Source organism: Mustelus asterias, chromosome 3 (assembly GCF_964213995.1).
Source record: "Mustelus asterias chromosome 3, sMusAst1.hap1.1, whole genome shotgun sequence".
NCBI lineage: Eukaryota > Metazoa > Chordata > Chondrichthyes > Carcharhiniformes > Triakidae > Mustelus > Mustelus asterias.
The window spans coordinates 8,982,758-8,999,546 of NC_135803.1; the positions used below are offsets into that span (position 1 = coordinate 8,982,758).

Consider the following 16,789-nt stretch of genomic DNA (forward strand, 5'->3'; position numbering starts at 1 on the left):
ATGCAGCAGTTAGCTGCTAGCCGATTTCAAAGATTGACGCTGATCCTATCTGCACATTCTGGTGATATAAAATATCGTCAATTGGAGTACCAATGCTAATGCTGATGCAGTATCAAGCTTACCTTCACCTATTGAGCTGATACCACCAACTAGTTTACCTAATATTGTTTATTGTTAGCTGATAGATCATTTGGCTGTGACAGCTTCTCAAGTTCAGAGACATAACAGAAAGACAATAGCTGGAAAGCATAGGGCCCGATTTTACCATTTTGATTCTAAGTGCCGAATCTGGGCAGAGTACAGATCCGACATTGAAATCCGCTTTCAGACACGCCCATATGATTTCAACGGGCTCCAGTCCGATCCGCGTTGTGGGCGGAGCTTAGCGCTGCCGGAACGATCGGAGCTCTGAACTGCGCATGCACAGTTCGAAAAAAATTTGAAAAAGCGCGCCCGGGTCGGAAAAAAAAAGCAGAAAGCGGAGAGAGCGGCTCTCTGATACAGATCATCCTCTGGGGGGCGGGGGGGGCGTGGGGTGGCGGGGGGGAGGCAGGTCAGATGTAACTCTGGGAGGGGGGGGCGGGGGGGGAGGAGGAGGCGGGTCAGTGATGTGGATCATTGATGTGCCTTGCACTGGAAGTCGCTCCTGTGCTAATTTCATTTTGGTAGTCACAGGAAGATGGAATCTTGTAACCCTGTGATGACTTCCACGATTAGGTGAAAGAGAGCCTGGGAGTTTTAGAGAGGTTCTGCTGTAAAGAGGGCAGAAAACAATAGCTAGCTGTCTCAGGTCACTGATATAAACCTTTGATCAGACAAATGAATCTTGCAGGCATTTCTCAAAGAGAGGAGATTGCCTATCGATCTATATCAAAAACATCATGCTAATCCTGGGCAGTGGAGAGTATTTTCAAGTAGAGTTAATAATCTGATTGCTGTCCTGTCGAGTACAATTCACTGAACCCGGAGCTCTAATTAGTCTGGGGTCTTGCATTCAAATGTATTCTTGGGGGGGAGGAGGGAGGCGGGTCAGGGCATCCTCTGGTGGTGTGCATGGGGGTCCACTGCCATTCTGTGGGCGATCGGTGGGGAGGGAGGGGGCAGGGGTGTCCACTGCCACTCTGCGGGCCATCCCTCTGCCCCACCGGAGGAACAAATCCCTCCTCCCAGAGTGGACGGAATGGAATCAAGAAAGCACCATTTATCGAAATAATCAGGTCAGAGCGTGGCTCGAAGTCTGGTGCATGAGAAGTGGGTTCAGGTTCATGGGCACTGGCACCAGCACTGGGAAACGTAGGATCTGTACTGTTGCGATGGTCTACACCTGAATTATGCAAGGACTCGTGTATGTGTGAGGCACATTAGTGGTGAGGCAGATAGTGTTCTAACTGAAATAGTGGGGGCAAGAGATCCAATTTGGGATGATGCAGTAAATCAAAGAGCAGAGAAATGGCAAAGGAGAAAGGTATTATCACTGGAAATGAAAACAGACAATGAAAGGAAAGGATAGAGAGTACACAGCTAACAGTATGTCAACCAATGAGACTGGAGGTATACAGGAATAAAAGGATAAAACTAAAATCTCTGGATCTGAATCTGTACGTAGTATTCGGAACAAAATAAATGAACTGAGTGGGAACATAGAAATAAATAAGTACGAATTGACAGCCATTACAGAGATTTGGCGGCAGGAGTGCATGGACTGGGACCAGAAGATCGGAGGGTATAGGATATTTAGGTTGGAGGGGAAGTGAGGAAAAGGAGGTGGGGCTGTTCTGTTAGTTCATGATGATATTAGTATAAAAGAGTGTGTGACCTAATAGGAAAGACAAGAGGTCACTTGTGGGAGTCACACACAGGCCCCCTGACAATACTCACATGGTGGGGAGGAGCATGAAGGATGAGAAAATTGGAGCTTCTCGGAAAGCTAAGGCAATAATCAGAGGCAATTTTAATCCACATACAGACCGGAAAAGTCAGGAGGGAAAAGGTAGCCTAGATGAGGAGTTCATTGAATATTTTTGGGATGGTTTCTTGGAACACCATGTTCGGGAGCCAACCAGAGACCAAGCCACACTAGACCTGGCATTATGCAACAAGATGGGAGTAATTAATGATCCCACAGGGAAGTCGCCCATAGATAGCACCAATCATAATATGATTGAATTTTACATTCGATTTTAATGAACGAGGAGAGTACCAGAGACAATGTTTTCCCTCCGCGAGGCACAGATTACGAAAGCAGGGAAGTCATGTTGGAATTGTATAGACCTTTGGCGACGCCGCAGCTACAGTACAGTGTGCAGTTCTGGTCGCCACATTACAGGAAAGTTGTGATGTTGTGATGCTGCCTGGAACGGAACATTCAAGTATGAAGAGAAGTTGGACGGGCTTGGGTTGTTTTCGTTGGAGCAGAGAGGACTGAAGGTGGACGTGATCGTTGTCTACAAGATTATAAGCGTCATGGAAAGGGTGGGTAGGGAGCACCTGTTCCCCTTAGTTGAAGGATGAGTCACGAGGGGACATAGGTTCAAGTTGAGGGCCAGGGGTTTTCGCGGGGATGCTAGGAAAAAACATTTTACTGACAGTGTGGTGACGGTCTGGAATGCTCTACCTGGAAGGATTGTGGAGGTGAATTGCCTCACAACCTTTAAAGAATACTTGGATGAGCACTTGGCACGTCGTAGTCAATGTTGTTCCTATGTTTAACATGGGTAACAAGGATAATCCTGAACACTACAGGCTGGTGAACCTTACAACAATGGTAGGGAAATTATTGGAGAGGATTCGTCGAGGCAGGATTTACTCACATTTGGAAAAATATGAAATGACAAGCGATAGGGAGAATGGCTTTGTGCAGGGGAGGTCCTGTCTCACAAATTTGATTAAGTTTTTTGAAGAAATGGCAAGGATGATTGACGAAGGCATGGCAGTGGATGTTGTCTACATAGACTTTAGCAAGGCCTTTGACAAGTTCCCTCATGACAAGCTGATACAGAAGGTGAAATTACATGGGGTCCACGGTGTGTCTATGACTCCATGAGGGCAATCGGGCTGGAGGATGACAAGAGAATAGTAAAAAGACGGAGTGGAAAGTCTAGTACAGATCCAGGGTAAAATGTTTGTGGCAGGCTGAAGTGAGAAAACAGAATTGGGCCCTTTAATGGAAGTGAAAAGGGACAAAGACATAGTACAAAGGAGGAGGGCAATTAGATGTATGTGGGGAAAGTGGCGCTAAATACAGGACAAACAGCCCAACGTAAACGAGGAAGAGAGAAGAAAAGCAAATTGACCTACTGCTCGAAGGGAAATTGAACACTCCAAATTGGCAGAGCCTTCCGATTAGGCATGTCACAAACTTCTGAACTCAACATTGAGTTCAACAACTTGATACGGTGAACATTCCCTTCCATTTGACTGCCTTTTTGCTTTTGTTTCCTTAGTTTATCCCATATAACCCACCCCCTACTCCTTCCCCACAGGGCCAACTGTCACTTGTTCTTCAGTTTTGCTTTACTGAGCACCGACGTTGTTCCCCTATTAACAAGTTCTTCCATCTTAGCTTTATGCAGTATTAGCTTTTCACTGGTCCTCAATGCAACTATTAACACTCCTTTGTCCACTACATCCTTGTCAATCTTTCCTTAGCTCTGATCAATCCCTGACCTTCCATTTTACCCAACCTTCTCAACCACTTCTCAGCATCTATACAAGTCATTGCATTTCTATCCCCCTGCAGATTTGAAGAGTCTCAGGGACTCGAAACATTAACTCTGTTTCTCTCCCCACACACGTTACCAGACCTGCTGTGTTTGTCGAGTATTTTCTGATTCTACTTATGATTTGCAGCATTTTTGTTTTTTGAAGAAAATATAATGTGCTGGGTACATGAGAAGGGGTGAGATACATCTCGCTTTCCATTATCCGCAGAATTTAAAATTACGGCTCCACGCAATTTCGCAGCAAGTTCTATCTGTGAAACCAGCTCCACATCCAACTGGAGCAGGCCTTTCCCATGTGGGCGATCTTGCTCCAAGAAAATTGGACAAAGGGCAATAGGATTGCAAGGATGTGGACTGCAATTGTCAATTCTCCTTTCCAGTAATTCAGGGGGATTTTACATGTTTTCCTAAGCACGCTGAGATCATTTGCGTCTAAATATATATCGGAAGGACTGTATCTCTAAATAGGAAGCACGCACAGAAGAGACTGGGCAAGCTTAAATAAGTCTCATATCCACAGGGGGAACTTAAACAGCAACAACTCGAACTTAATGGTCACAGAGCGAACAGCTGGGTAAACCTGCCTTGGTTTCATGCTCGGTGGGGCGGCACCGTGGCACAGTGGTTAGCACTGCTGCCTCACAGCGGCAGGGACCCGGGTTCGATTCCAGTCTTTGGTGACTATGTGGAGCTTGTACGTTCTCCCCATTACTGCGGATGTTTCCTATGGGTGCCCCGGTTTCACCCCAAACACTCCAAAGAAATGTGCCGATTACGTGGATCAACCATGCTAAATTGCCCCTTGGGATGTGTAAATGCCCAATCGCAAGTGGTTTTTGATTGGTAGGGGAGTTGGCATGGAGAGTGCATCAACTGATGGATATTCACGATGGCAACATCTCTACCAATCAAAGATCACTTGCCCATCAATCAGCACTCCCTTCTTACACAGTATTATCCTCATATTGATCTTCATGCAAAGTGTCCTGCGGAGCCAAAGATAAAGAGTTTCGGCATGTCTCTTTTGATCAGTGAAATTAATTGTAAGGAGTTGAACAAAAATCGGTATTAGCTCAAGAGGTGTGTCAGCTTGCTGTTGGTGCACAGCCTGCACGCGGAATATTTTAACCCCATACAGGTCACTAACAGTAATGCCATCCACCTATGCACGTTTGGGTTTGTACATATGCGCTACAATAAAGTAGGCAATATAATTGAACATAGCTTTAATGATAATATGGAATCCTGTACATCCATTTCTCTGACGCTTCACACTGAAAGTGAATGCAAGCTCCGTTAATTAAGCAATGAATATTCACATTGATGTAATAGAGGGGGCACAATACGTGAGAAATAGCTGAAGGTTCAGAGTGATTGTCAAGTCACTTTGCCCATCATATTTTTCTTCGTGTTCGCCTCCGGTTTCAGCAAGACAATATAACATTTAGGAGCAAAAATGCAGACAAGCAAACCAAAGCTTGATGCCCAGATTGCAAATACTTCGACTGCCACAGTGTACTTTCCAGGAGAGCTGACATAAGCTGGGATAAATGTTATCCAAACAGCGCAGAAGATCAACATACTGAAAGTTATATACTTCGCGTCGTTGAAATTATCCGGAAGATTTCGAGCAAGGAAAGCAAGCACGAAGCAAACAGTGGACAGAAGACCAATATAGCTCGACACAATATAAAAGGCTTTTAAAGAACCCACATCACACTCCAAAATAATAATGTCTCTGTAATAGGCCATGTTCTTCAATGGATAGGGAGGTGATACACTTAACCAGATCGCACAAATTAAAGCCTGAACAAATGTAAGGAGGAACACTCCTAATCTCTGTTGCGTAGGTCCAAACCAGTTCATCAAATTGTTATTGGGAAGAGTGGCTTTAAATGCTATCACAACAAGAATAGTTTTCCCCAAAATACAGGAAATAGAGAGAACAAATACAATACCAAACGCAGTCCGGCGCAACATACAAGACCATCCTGTTGGCTCTCCAATGAAGGTAAGTGAGCACAGGAAGCAAAGCGTTAGTGCGAAGAGAAGGAGGAAGCTGAGCTCCGAATTGTTAGCTCTAACGATTGGAGTTTCTCGATACTGGAAGAATATAGCAGCTGTAGCCAGTGTAAAACCGACTCCCACTAAAGCAAGTGTCACTAACACAAATCCCAGAACCTCGCCAAAGGAAAGAAATTCGACCTTCTTGAGAACACATCGATCTTTCTGCTGATTGGACCAGTATTCCAAAGGGCACTTCATGCAATCTGCGGAATCTGAAAGAATAAAACATTTTTAACGCGAAAATTGCTTGTGGTCAAAGAATTAGGGAGTGTACCCTAAACAGATTTGTACAGACCTGTGGTGTTGCTAATCTCACCATCGGCGCATTCTGCACAGTCAAAACAGCAGATCGGTTGTCCTATCCTGTTAACCTTTCTTGTTCCAGGAGAACACGGTTCTGTACAAACGGCACGTGGAATCTGAAGGAACAGAAAGAATGTCACCTCGGATCAAAGAACGACAATGTACAGAAGGAGCACCAGGCTCATGGTGAACGCTCTCGCTTTTTCAGATTATTCCTTCTCCGCTTTTCCCCTGGGTTTATATTTCCTTCCCTTGAAGTAACTGATGCAATTTGTTTAGTGAAAAGTAACTGATGAATGTCCTTCCCCTGTCGTTTCAGACAGTGCAACTCTGACGAAGAGCAATCCAGACTCGAAACGTTGGCTTTATTCTCTCTTCACTTTTTCTGTCAGACCCGCTGAGATTTTCCAGCATTTTCTTCTTTTGTTTGACTTAGTTAGACAGTAAGACTTTGGGACACAGATGGGCGATGCAGTTTGATTGTCAGGCTTCCTCTGTTCAGAACAATGAGGAAGAAAACAGTGCAATGTTGACCACAACTCGCTGCATCTATTTTCCCGCCATTTTAACCTCTGAAACAGAACTTCAAACCTGAAAAGTCTTGCGGACTCGAAACGTTAACTGTGTTTCTCTCTCCACAGAGTCTACTGAACCTCCTGCGGGTTTAATCCGTTTTGGCTTTGAAATTCAGGCGTCCCCAGCATTTTGCTGATCTTTCACCTCAAATACCTGTCAGCTCATAAACAATAATTGTCTCTTGAACCTGTTCCTCCGCAAACCCCTCATGATTTTGGTAATCTCTATCAAGTCTGCCCTTATTTTCTACTCGAAGAAAGTACAGCTTTTCCAATTTCTCCAAATAACTGATGCCCCTCATTCCTGCTATAACTATAATAAATCTCTTCCGCACCCTCGTGAAACCCTGGACTTTTCCCCTATATAGTGATGCAAACAGCTGAACACAATGCATGCTAGTTAGAGTTCAAGCAAACTAAGAATTGTTTTTTTAGACTATCGACTCGGTTGTTTAAGAAGACAGGATATGTTGTATCCATATTCCTGCAGCATTGGATTTGTGTCAGAGATGCACAAACCTAACTATTTTTTTGAATTATTCATCCATGGGACATGGGTGTCGCTGGCTGGCCAACATTTATTGCCCATCCCTAATTGTCCTTGAAACTAACTGGCTTTCCGGACCATTTCAGCGGGCAGTTGAGGGTCAACCACATTGCTGTGGTTCTGGAGTCACATGGAGACCAGACCGGGTAAGGACGGCAGATTTCCTTCCCTAAAGGACATTAGTGAAACTGATGGTTTTTTCCAACAATCAGTAGATTCTTAATACAAGATGTTTATTTTTTTATTGAATTCAAATTCTACCATCTGCTGTGGTGGGATTCGAACCCGGGATCCCAGAACATTAGCGGATTTTCTGGCTTAATAGTCGAGCGATAACACCATTAGGCCGTCGCCTCCCCATGTATTTAAATAAAAGCAAAATGCTGCGAATGCTGGAATCTGAAACAAAAGCACAAAATGCTGTAAAGCCTCAGCAGGTCTGACAGCATCTGTGGGGAGAGAATAAAGTCAACGTTTCGAGTCTAGTTGATAAATGACCTCCAATCCTCCAACATTGAGACATTGTTGACAAGAAACAACGATCCATTTTGTTATCAAAGAAATGTTTGCTGTAAGCATTGATTAGAATCAGTGGGATTTCAGCGAGAGCATGCAGATGATTAATGTATGTGGAGGAGAAGGAAGCTTTAGGGTAGAGATCCTAGGTCGATTGGGATAATTTGCTTCAATATTTCCATTCAATAGAGTTGCAGAATTCGTTTCAAGCTAACTATTGTAGTTATTTTCTGATAACGCTGATTAGAGTCCATTATTAAAGATGAGATTTCAGAGTACTTGCAAGTGCATGATAAAGTAGGACTGAGTCAGCACGGCGTCGTCAAGGGGAGATGATGTCTGCCAAATCTGTCAGAGTTCTTTGAGGAGGTAACAAGGAAGTTAGTTAAAGGAGAACTAGTGGACGTGATTTATTTAGATTTGCAGAAGGCCTTTAACAAGGTGCTGCAGAGAAGACTGTTCAATAAGTTAAGAGCCCATGGTGTTAAGGGTAAGATCCTGGCATGGATAGTGGATTGGCTGACCGACGGAAGGCAAAGAGTGGGGATAAATGGGTCTTTTTCAGGATGGCAGCTGGTGACTAGTGGTGTGCCTCAGGGGTCGGTACTGGGACCACAACTTTTCACAATATATATTAACGATTTGGAGGAAGGAACAGAAGGCACTGTTGCTAAGTTTGCAGATGATACAAAGATATGTGGAGGGACAGGTAGTATTGAGGAAGCAGGAGGGCTGCAGAAGGAGTTGTACAGTTTAGGAGAGTGGGCAAAGAAGTGACAGATGGAATACAACGTGGAAAAGTGTGAGGTTATACACTTTGGAAGGAGGAATGGAGGCATAGACCTTTTTCCAAATGGGGAAATGCTTAGGAAATCAGAAACACAAAGGGACTTGGGAGTCATCGTTCAAGATTCTCTTAAGGTAAACATGCAGGTTCAGTCGGCAGTTAGGAAGGCAAATGCAATGTTAGCATTCATGTCGAGAGGGCTAGAATACAAGAGCAGGGATGCACTTCTAAGGCTGTATAATGCTCTGGTCAGACCCCATTCGGAGTATTGTGAGCAGTTTTGGGTCCCATATCTAAGGAAGGATGTGCTGACTTTGGAAAGGGTCCAGAGGAGGTTCACAAGAATGATCTCTGGAATGAAGAGCTTGTCATATGCGGATCGGTTGAGGACTCTGGGCCTGTGCTCGTTGGAGTTGAGAAGGATGAGGGGTGATCTTATTGAAACTTACAGGATACTGCGAAGCCTGGACAGAGTGGACGTGGAGAGGATGTTTCCACTAGTGGAAAAAACTAGAACCAGAGGGCACAACATCAGGCTATAGGGACGACCTTTAAAATAGAGATGAGGAGGAATTTCTTCAGCCAAAGCGTGGTGAATCTCGGGAACCCTTTGCCACAGAAGGCTGTGGAAGCCAGGTCATTGAGCGTCTTTAAGACAGAGATAGACAGGTCCTTGATTAATAAGGGGATCAGGGGTTATGGGGGAAAGGCAGGAGAATGGGGATATGAGAAATATCAGCCATGATTGAATGGCAGAGCAGACTCGATGGGCCGAGTGGCCTATTTCTGCTCCAGTTTCTTATGGTCGTATTACTTATTTGGATAAGACTACTGTGTATTGTTCATAAATACTACGACTGGTCCCGTCATGTCCATTCTGGCAGGCAAGGGCCAACATGCAAATATTGGAAAGTTAAGAGACAGAAAGAAATATCAGCAACGTTTGTTATGCAGTTTTGCATGCAGTTACGTCAAATGCAAAGCAGAGAAGCATAGATTTTGGCACAACGGTCTGAAACGCACTTAATGTTCCGCAAGATTTTCATAAATGACCTGGATGAGGAAGCGGAGGGTTGGTATGTTTGCCGACGACACGAAGGTTGGTCGGGTTGTGGATAGTCTGGAGGGATGTCAGAAGTTACAGAGGGACATTGATAGGATGCAAGACTGGGCGGAGAAGTGGCAGATGGACTTCAACCCTGATAAATGCGTAGTGGTCCATTTTGGCAGGTCAAATGGGATGAAGGAGTACAATATAAAGGGAAAGACTCTTCGTACTGTGGAGGATCAGAAGGACCTTGGGGTCCGGGTCCATAGGACTTTAAAATCGGCCCCGCAGGTGGAGGAGGTGGTTAAGAAGGCGTACGGTGTGCTGGCCTTTATCAATCGAGGGATTGAGTTTAGGGGTCCGGGGATAATGATGCAGCTATATAACACCCTCGTCAGACCCCACTTGGAGTACTGTGCTCACTTCTGGTCGCCTCATTACAGGAAGGATGTGGAAAAGATTGAAAGGGTGCAGCGGGGATTTACAAGGATGTTGCCTGGATTGAGAGGCATGCCTTATGAGGATAGGCTGAGGGAGCTCGGTCTTTCCTCCTTGGAGAGACGTAGGATGAGATGAGACCTAATAGAGGTATATAAGATGTTGAGAGGTATAGATCGGGTGGACTCTCAGAGGACACAGGTTTAAGGTGCTAGGGTGTAGGTAGAGGGGAAATGTAAGGGGGACGTTTTTCACACAGAGGGTGGTGAGCGAGTGGAATCGGCTGCCGTCAGTGGTGGTGGAGGCAAACTCAATAGGGTGTTTTAAGAGACTCCTGGATGAGTACATGGGACTTAATAGGATGGAGGGTTATAGGTAGGCCTAAAAGGTAGGGATATGTTCGGCTCAAGTTGGGGGGCCGAAGGGCCTGTTTTGTGCTGTAGTTTTCTATGTTTCTCAGATCCTGCTCCCATCGCCTCTCTTTCAAATATTCTATTCGTTTATTCTTCATATTTTTAACTTCCTTTCTGTTAATTGCATCCTTGCCATTGAACTCTATCCCCACTTGCGTTTTGCATATTACAAACGCTATCTGGGTAATTTAACGTCCATATCATTTGGACTCTCACTCTGCCCTTCCCAGATGTCGAAAGACCTTCTCTATTTTCACAGTATCAAGCTCACTCATAATGCTGAAAATCCTCCATCAGGACAGCCTTCTCTTTCTCTTTCTCTATCAAAAAGGACTGAACATTATTCAACCTTTCCTGCCAGCTATTACCTCTCAATATTGGAATATGGCTACTCGCTGAAATTCCAAAATTGGGAACACTTTAGGAATCAGTGGATAGATTGTGGAGGTACATTGTTTCTACAACAAGGTTAGCTGCGAATAAAAATGCACTTCAACAGTTTATTGAAGTTATTTTCTTGGACGAACTAAAACAGCAGCAAAATAACAAGTAATGCCAAAGGGTGTGAGGTTCGGCGTGGATAGGAAAAAACAAAGGCGGAAAAACGCTTCTGAAATGGCTTCAAAAGTTATTCATTTATATTAAACCAGGAAAAGTAACGATAAGCAACAAATGGCAATCTTGTCAGTCCCTTCAAATTCAAAGTATTAATGAAACACACGTATAATTATTTCAATGCTGCGAGTTTAAAGCTCGGAATTGTACCATGACACATGAATGGGCATCACAAGGAACATACCTGATTCTCAACGCCGTTCCACATAATATCACCGATATTCAGGTTAAATTCTTGTCCGAAAGGAGCTGTACCATCATAATATCCAATGTTCACAACTTCAACTGTTCTCTTCAAAGTCAGTTGCAAATTAATCAATTCATATGCCGGGACTGGATCACCATTTTTATCAAAGTACACGATTCTCCCAGTTCGATCTGTGAAATTTACTGAATGTAGGTAATGGAGCAGCTGGAAATAGAATAATGCAAACCATGTAAGTCTTTAGCTGCAACATGGCTAAGCTCTATATGGACATGTGCAATAAAAATCCACATACATTAACTCAAACCGAAAGGCTGGAAATGCACTAATGAACAATTCAAGCAACTCCTTTAGAGCCAGGGGCTCGGATGGAGAGCATGTGTCAGATGTGTCCGGAGGGCTTGTTGACAGAGTGTGTTGATAATCCAGTCAGGGCGGGGGGCATATTAGCCTTGGTATTGGGGAATGAGTCGGGCCAGTAAATCGATTATTCAGTTTTCAGCATTTTGGGCTAAGAGGCCATAATTCTATAAGATTTCGGGTAGTAATGGTGAAGGAAGAATGTGGCCCTCAGGTGAGGTTGCTTAATTGGGCGAGGGACAAATACACCCAAAATAGACAGGAACTGACGAACGTGGATTGGGAGTGGCCATTTGAGGGCAAATCCACGTCCAGCATATGCGAGGCTTTTCAAGGCCAATTGATCGAAGTGCAGAACATGCATGCCCCTGCAAAAATGAAGGATAAAAATTCCACAATTCGAGAATCATGGATGACAAGGAACTTTGTAAGCTTAGTCAAAGGGTAACGGAAGCATGCGATAGGCCTAGGAAACTAAAAACTGACGAAGCCCTTGAAGAGTATTGAGAAAGTGGGAAGGAATTTAAACATGGAATTAGGAGAGCTAACGGGGGCCATGAAATGTCTTTAACAAACAGGGTCAAGGAGAATCGCAATACTTTTTATGGATATATTAGGAGCAAGAGGATAGCAAGACAAAGAGTAGGCCCACTCAATGACAATGCCGGGAAGGTTTGCATGGAGTTACAGTGATAGATGAGATTCTTAATGAATACTTTGCATCAGTATTCACTAAGGAGAAGGGCATGAAGGTAGTTGAGATCAGGGATGTGTGTCTGAACGCTCTCGAGAATGTTAATGTATCAAAGGAGGAGGTGTTGGGTATCCTAAATTGCATTAAGGTAGACATGTCCCCAGGGCCAGATGGAATCTAACCCAGGTTACAGCGGGAGGCAAGAGAAGAAATAGTTGGTGCCTTAACAGATAACTTCACATCCTTTTTATCCACGGGGGAGGTTCCAGGGGACTGGAGAATAGTCAATATTGTTCCCTTGTTTGAGAAAGGAAGCAGGAATACTGCAGGAATTTATAGGTCGGTGTGCCTGACTTCTGTGTTGGGTAAGCTTTTGGAGAAAATACTGAGGGACAGGATGTATGCACATTTGGAAGAAAATGGACAAGTTAGTGACAGGTTGCATGGTTTTGTATGGGGAAGGTCATGTCTCACCAACTCGATTGAGTTTTTTGAAGTGGTGACAAAGATAATTGATAAGGGAAGGGCTGTGGATGTACCTAATATGGAATTTGGTCAGGCTTTTGACAAGGTGCCACATGGCAGACTGGTACAGAAACTAAAATCACATGGGATTCGGTCACGGCTGGTTCGATGGATTCAGAACTGGCTTGGTTATAGAAGACAGAGAGTTTCGGTGGAAGGGTGTTTCTCAGAATGGAGGTCTGCAGCGAGTGGTATTCCACAGTGATCACTGCTGGGACCTCTGATGTCTGTAGTATATACAAATGATCTGGAGAAAAATGTGAGTGGCTTGATCAGTAAGTTTGCAGATAACACAAAGATTAATGGAGTTGCTGATTGTGCCAGCGATTGTCAGAGGTTACAACTGGATATAGATAGATTGGAGACTTAGGCACAGAAATCGTAGATGGAACTTAATATGGACAAATCTGGGGTGATACATTTGGGAGGATCAAATTTAGGTGTGAATTATGCTGTAAATTTGCAGAATACCTATGAACGTAAACATATAGAGGGATCTCGGCGTGCAGTTCGACAGTTCTCTAAAAGTGGCAACACGGTGGCCAAGGTGACTAAGAAGGCATATGCCATGCTTGCCTTCATTGGTGGGGGAATTAAGTACAAGAGTTGGGAAACCATATTGCAGCTATATTAAAAGTTGTTTCGCCTGATTTTGGAGTATTGTGCGCAGTTCAGTTTGCCGCAATACGAAAAGGATGTGGAAACTTTGGAGAGAGTGCAAATATGGTTCACTAAGACGTTGCCTGGTCTCAAGGGCGTAGGGTATGAGGAGACGCTGAATGAACCAGGATTGTTTGCACTGGAAAAATGGAGGCAGAAGGGAGACCTGATAGAGGTCTATAAAATTATGAGAGGCATAAACAGGGTGGATATTCAGAGGCGTTTTTACAGGTTGGAAGTGTCAATCACAAGGGGGCACAGGTTCAAGGCGAGAGGGGTAAGTTTAAGGGAGATATGTAGGGGTCATTTTTCACACAGGAAGTGGTGGGTGCCTGGAACACCCTGCCAGATGTGGTGGTGGAAGCAGGCACATTCGCAACATTTAAGAGACATGTGCATGGGTGCATGAATAGGGAAGGAATAGAGGGATATGGACCAAGTAACGGTAGACCTTTTTAGTTTAGTTCGGGCCATCATGATTGGCACTGCGCTGGAGGGCCGACGGGGTTGTTCCTGTGCTGTACAACGGTGGCACAATGGTTAGCAGTGCTACATCACAGTGCCAGGGACCCGGACCCGATTCCTGGCTTGGGGTCACTGTCTCTGTGGAGTTTGCACATTCTCCCCATGTCTGCGGGGATTTGCCCCGGGTGCTCCCCATTCCTCCCACACTCAGAATATGTACAGGTTAGGTGAATTGGCCATGTTAAATTCTCCTTCAGAGTACCTGAAAAGGCGCCGGAGTGTGGCGATTCGGGGATTTTAATAGTACCTTCATTGCAGTGTGAATGTAAGCCGACTTGTGACCAGAAAAAAAAAGTTCTTCTTTGTTCTCAAACATGATAATATTGGTCCATGTTATATAGATGGACTTAGTCTCGGAAAGGCTGTGTTAAATAATATGTCCATACCTGCCAGGGCTGAAAGTTGGAAATCTGAGCGCACGTATTATTCACAAAGGGTCCATTGCCTTCTTTGCAAGATAGCATGTCGTCCAGAGCATGTGCCACCGCGTAGACAGCTTTGTACACAATGTAGGAACTTCCGTCCATTATCGCCGGCAGATACGCTGTTTGTATTTCTTCCAACCGCTCCTTCCCTGTGCACTGTCGCACGGGAAGTGCTGAAGCAGTTTGCCCTGTCGCATTCTCGGCCTTGAACGAGCACATGAATGCAGCTTCCCAAAATTTCTTCACGAAAATATTATCAGGGAATCTCGAAGGATGAATGTTCAGAAGATAATCTCTGAGTCCGGGTATTTCTGTCCGAGGGGTGGCCAAACCAATTGTCCCAACCAGAAATCGTGCCCTTTCTTCAGGTGAAGCCAACTCTTCAGTAACCCACCCTTCGCTTCCAATCCACTGGATCCCGCTTACATTTTGACGCGAAAATTCCTTCAGTAAAAGTCGCACTTCTCGAGGAAGTAGGAATCCGATCAACACGGGTGTCGTCGCCTGTTTGATCACATGGACTACTTTGGTGATTTTTTCTGCAGGATCCGTCCGATAAAACACTTCAGAGTACGCGATACAAACCCCAAGTTTCTCGGCCTCTTGAATAAATGTTCGCATTCCAAAATTCCCGTAATCGGTGTTGCTCCGAACGGTTCCAATCCAATTCCAGCCGAAAGTTTTCACGAGTTCAGCGAGAATTTTGGTCTGATAGTCATCACTTGGTATCGTTCTAAAAAAGGTGGGGTATTCCTGTTTATCACTGAGGCAGGAGCAGGTGGAGAAATAACTAACCTGTATGTAAAAAGTGTGAATATATGAAAACATGTATTGAGAGTACTTTCAATTACCTATTAATAATTAGCACGATTTGTCAACATTTCTGGTGTGAATCATTTGATATTTGCATATCAATGGTATGCTGGAGTTTGTCATTCATCAGCAGCGGAACTGAACTAATTCAATATTTACTGTGGCTACAAGAGCAATGAGTACCTGGAAATTCTGCTGCACGAAACTCACCTCCTGTCTCCCTAAAACCTGTCTGGAATCCTCTCCATTTGCCTGAATTCGTGCAGCTCCAGAACCTAAGAGGCTGCTCACCATCCAGGACAAAGCATCCCACTTGACTCGCGTCCCATTCATCACTTTCACTCATTTGTGACACTAATAAATAAAACCTGCAACTAATAAATAAACTTTACATTTTAAACTTTCAGATCCACTCCCTTCACTACCGAGGCGCAATTTCAGCAGTGTGCACCATCTAAAAGATGCATCACAGCAACTCTCGAAGACTCCTTCAACATACCCTTCCAAATTCATAACCTCTCCCACCAGGAAGAACAAATGAAGCTGATGCATGAAAACGTCGTCAGGTGCAAGTTCGCATCCAACCACGGGTGTGATTCGGAATTCTGTCACTGTCCCTTCACTGTCTTTGGATCTGCTATTTTTATTCCCTCCCTCACAGCACCGTGGCTGTGCCTACAGTATATGGACTGCAGAAGTTCAAAAAGGTAATTCAGCATCACTTTATCAAGGGCAATCAGGGATGAGTAGTAAAAATGCTGGTCCAGAAAGCGATGCTTTCACTGAAGGAGAACTTAGCGTAGCCAATGCACTTCACCATCTTTCAGACTGTGGGAGAAAGCCGGAGGACCCAGAGGAAACCCACAAAGACACAGAAAAAACGTGCAGACTCGGAAAAGACACTGACCCAAGCCAGGGATCGAACCCGGGCCCCTGGTGCTGTGAGGCAACAGTACTAACCACTGTACTACCATGATTAACCTTCCAGCACTGGATAAACTAACCGAAGATACTTAATAATTAGTTAAATGAATGTATTTACATGTTACCATCGGAATTCCAAAGGAGCCAACTGCCCTTGCAGTTGCAATGGAGGACGAGGATAGAGCACAGCCTATTATAGCTGCTACATTGGAGGAACCTTTACACTGAGGGTAATGAATTCGTTCTTGTTTTCCGTTGACCAAAGTGAGCGCTGCTTTTGACGCAATGGCGAAGGACGCGCAGTCATCATAGATTTTATATCCCAGTGTGAAATTCTGAAGGAGAGTTTTGCTCTGGTTTATTTCTTCAATAGCAAATAGCATGGTCTGCATCAACCGGAAGTTTGACAATTGAAAACTGTGGAATATGTAAACAAAACACGGTACAGATAATCAAATCATAATTCAATCGCTTGTTGAATAATATAGTTAAGACGCAATATATTCTCTCAAACCACAGCAAATAAAAAGTACATTCTGTCTGTAAAGACCATAGATGTTTTTTTTCTACAATAAGAAGTGAAGTTCTATTGTCATGGCGATAGACGAATGCCTGTATTTGTAGTTA

The 16,789-nt window shown here is 44.3% G+C and overlaps 1 protein-coding gene across 1 annotated transcript; it reads right to left on the reverse strand.

The window, feature by feature from the left end:
- Window positions 1-5,099: 5,099 nt before the first annotated feature.
- On the reverse strand, window positions 5,100-16,545 carry LOC144482783 (extracellular calcium-sensing receptor-like). Its single transcript, XM_078201647.1, has 5 exons — window positions 16,288-16,545; window positions 14,387-15,220; window positions 11,216-11,443; window positions 6,085-6,208; window positions 5,100-6,001 (listed from the first exon to the last, which is right to left on the reverse strand). The coding sequence occupies exons 1-5, from the start codon at window positions 16,543-16,545 to the stop codon at window positions 5,100-5,102; spliced, it is 2,346 nt and encodes a 781-aa protein (XP_078057773.1).
- Between the last annotated feature and the right edge of the window lie 244 nt (window positions 16,546-16,789).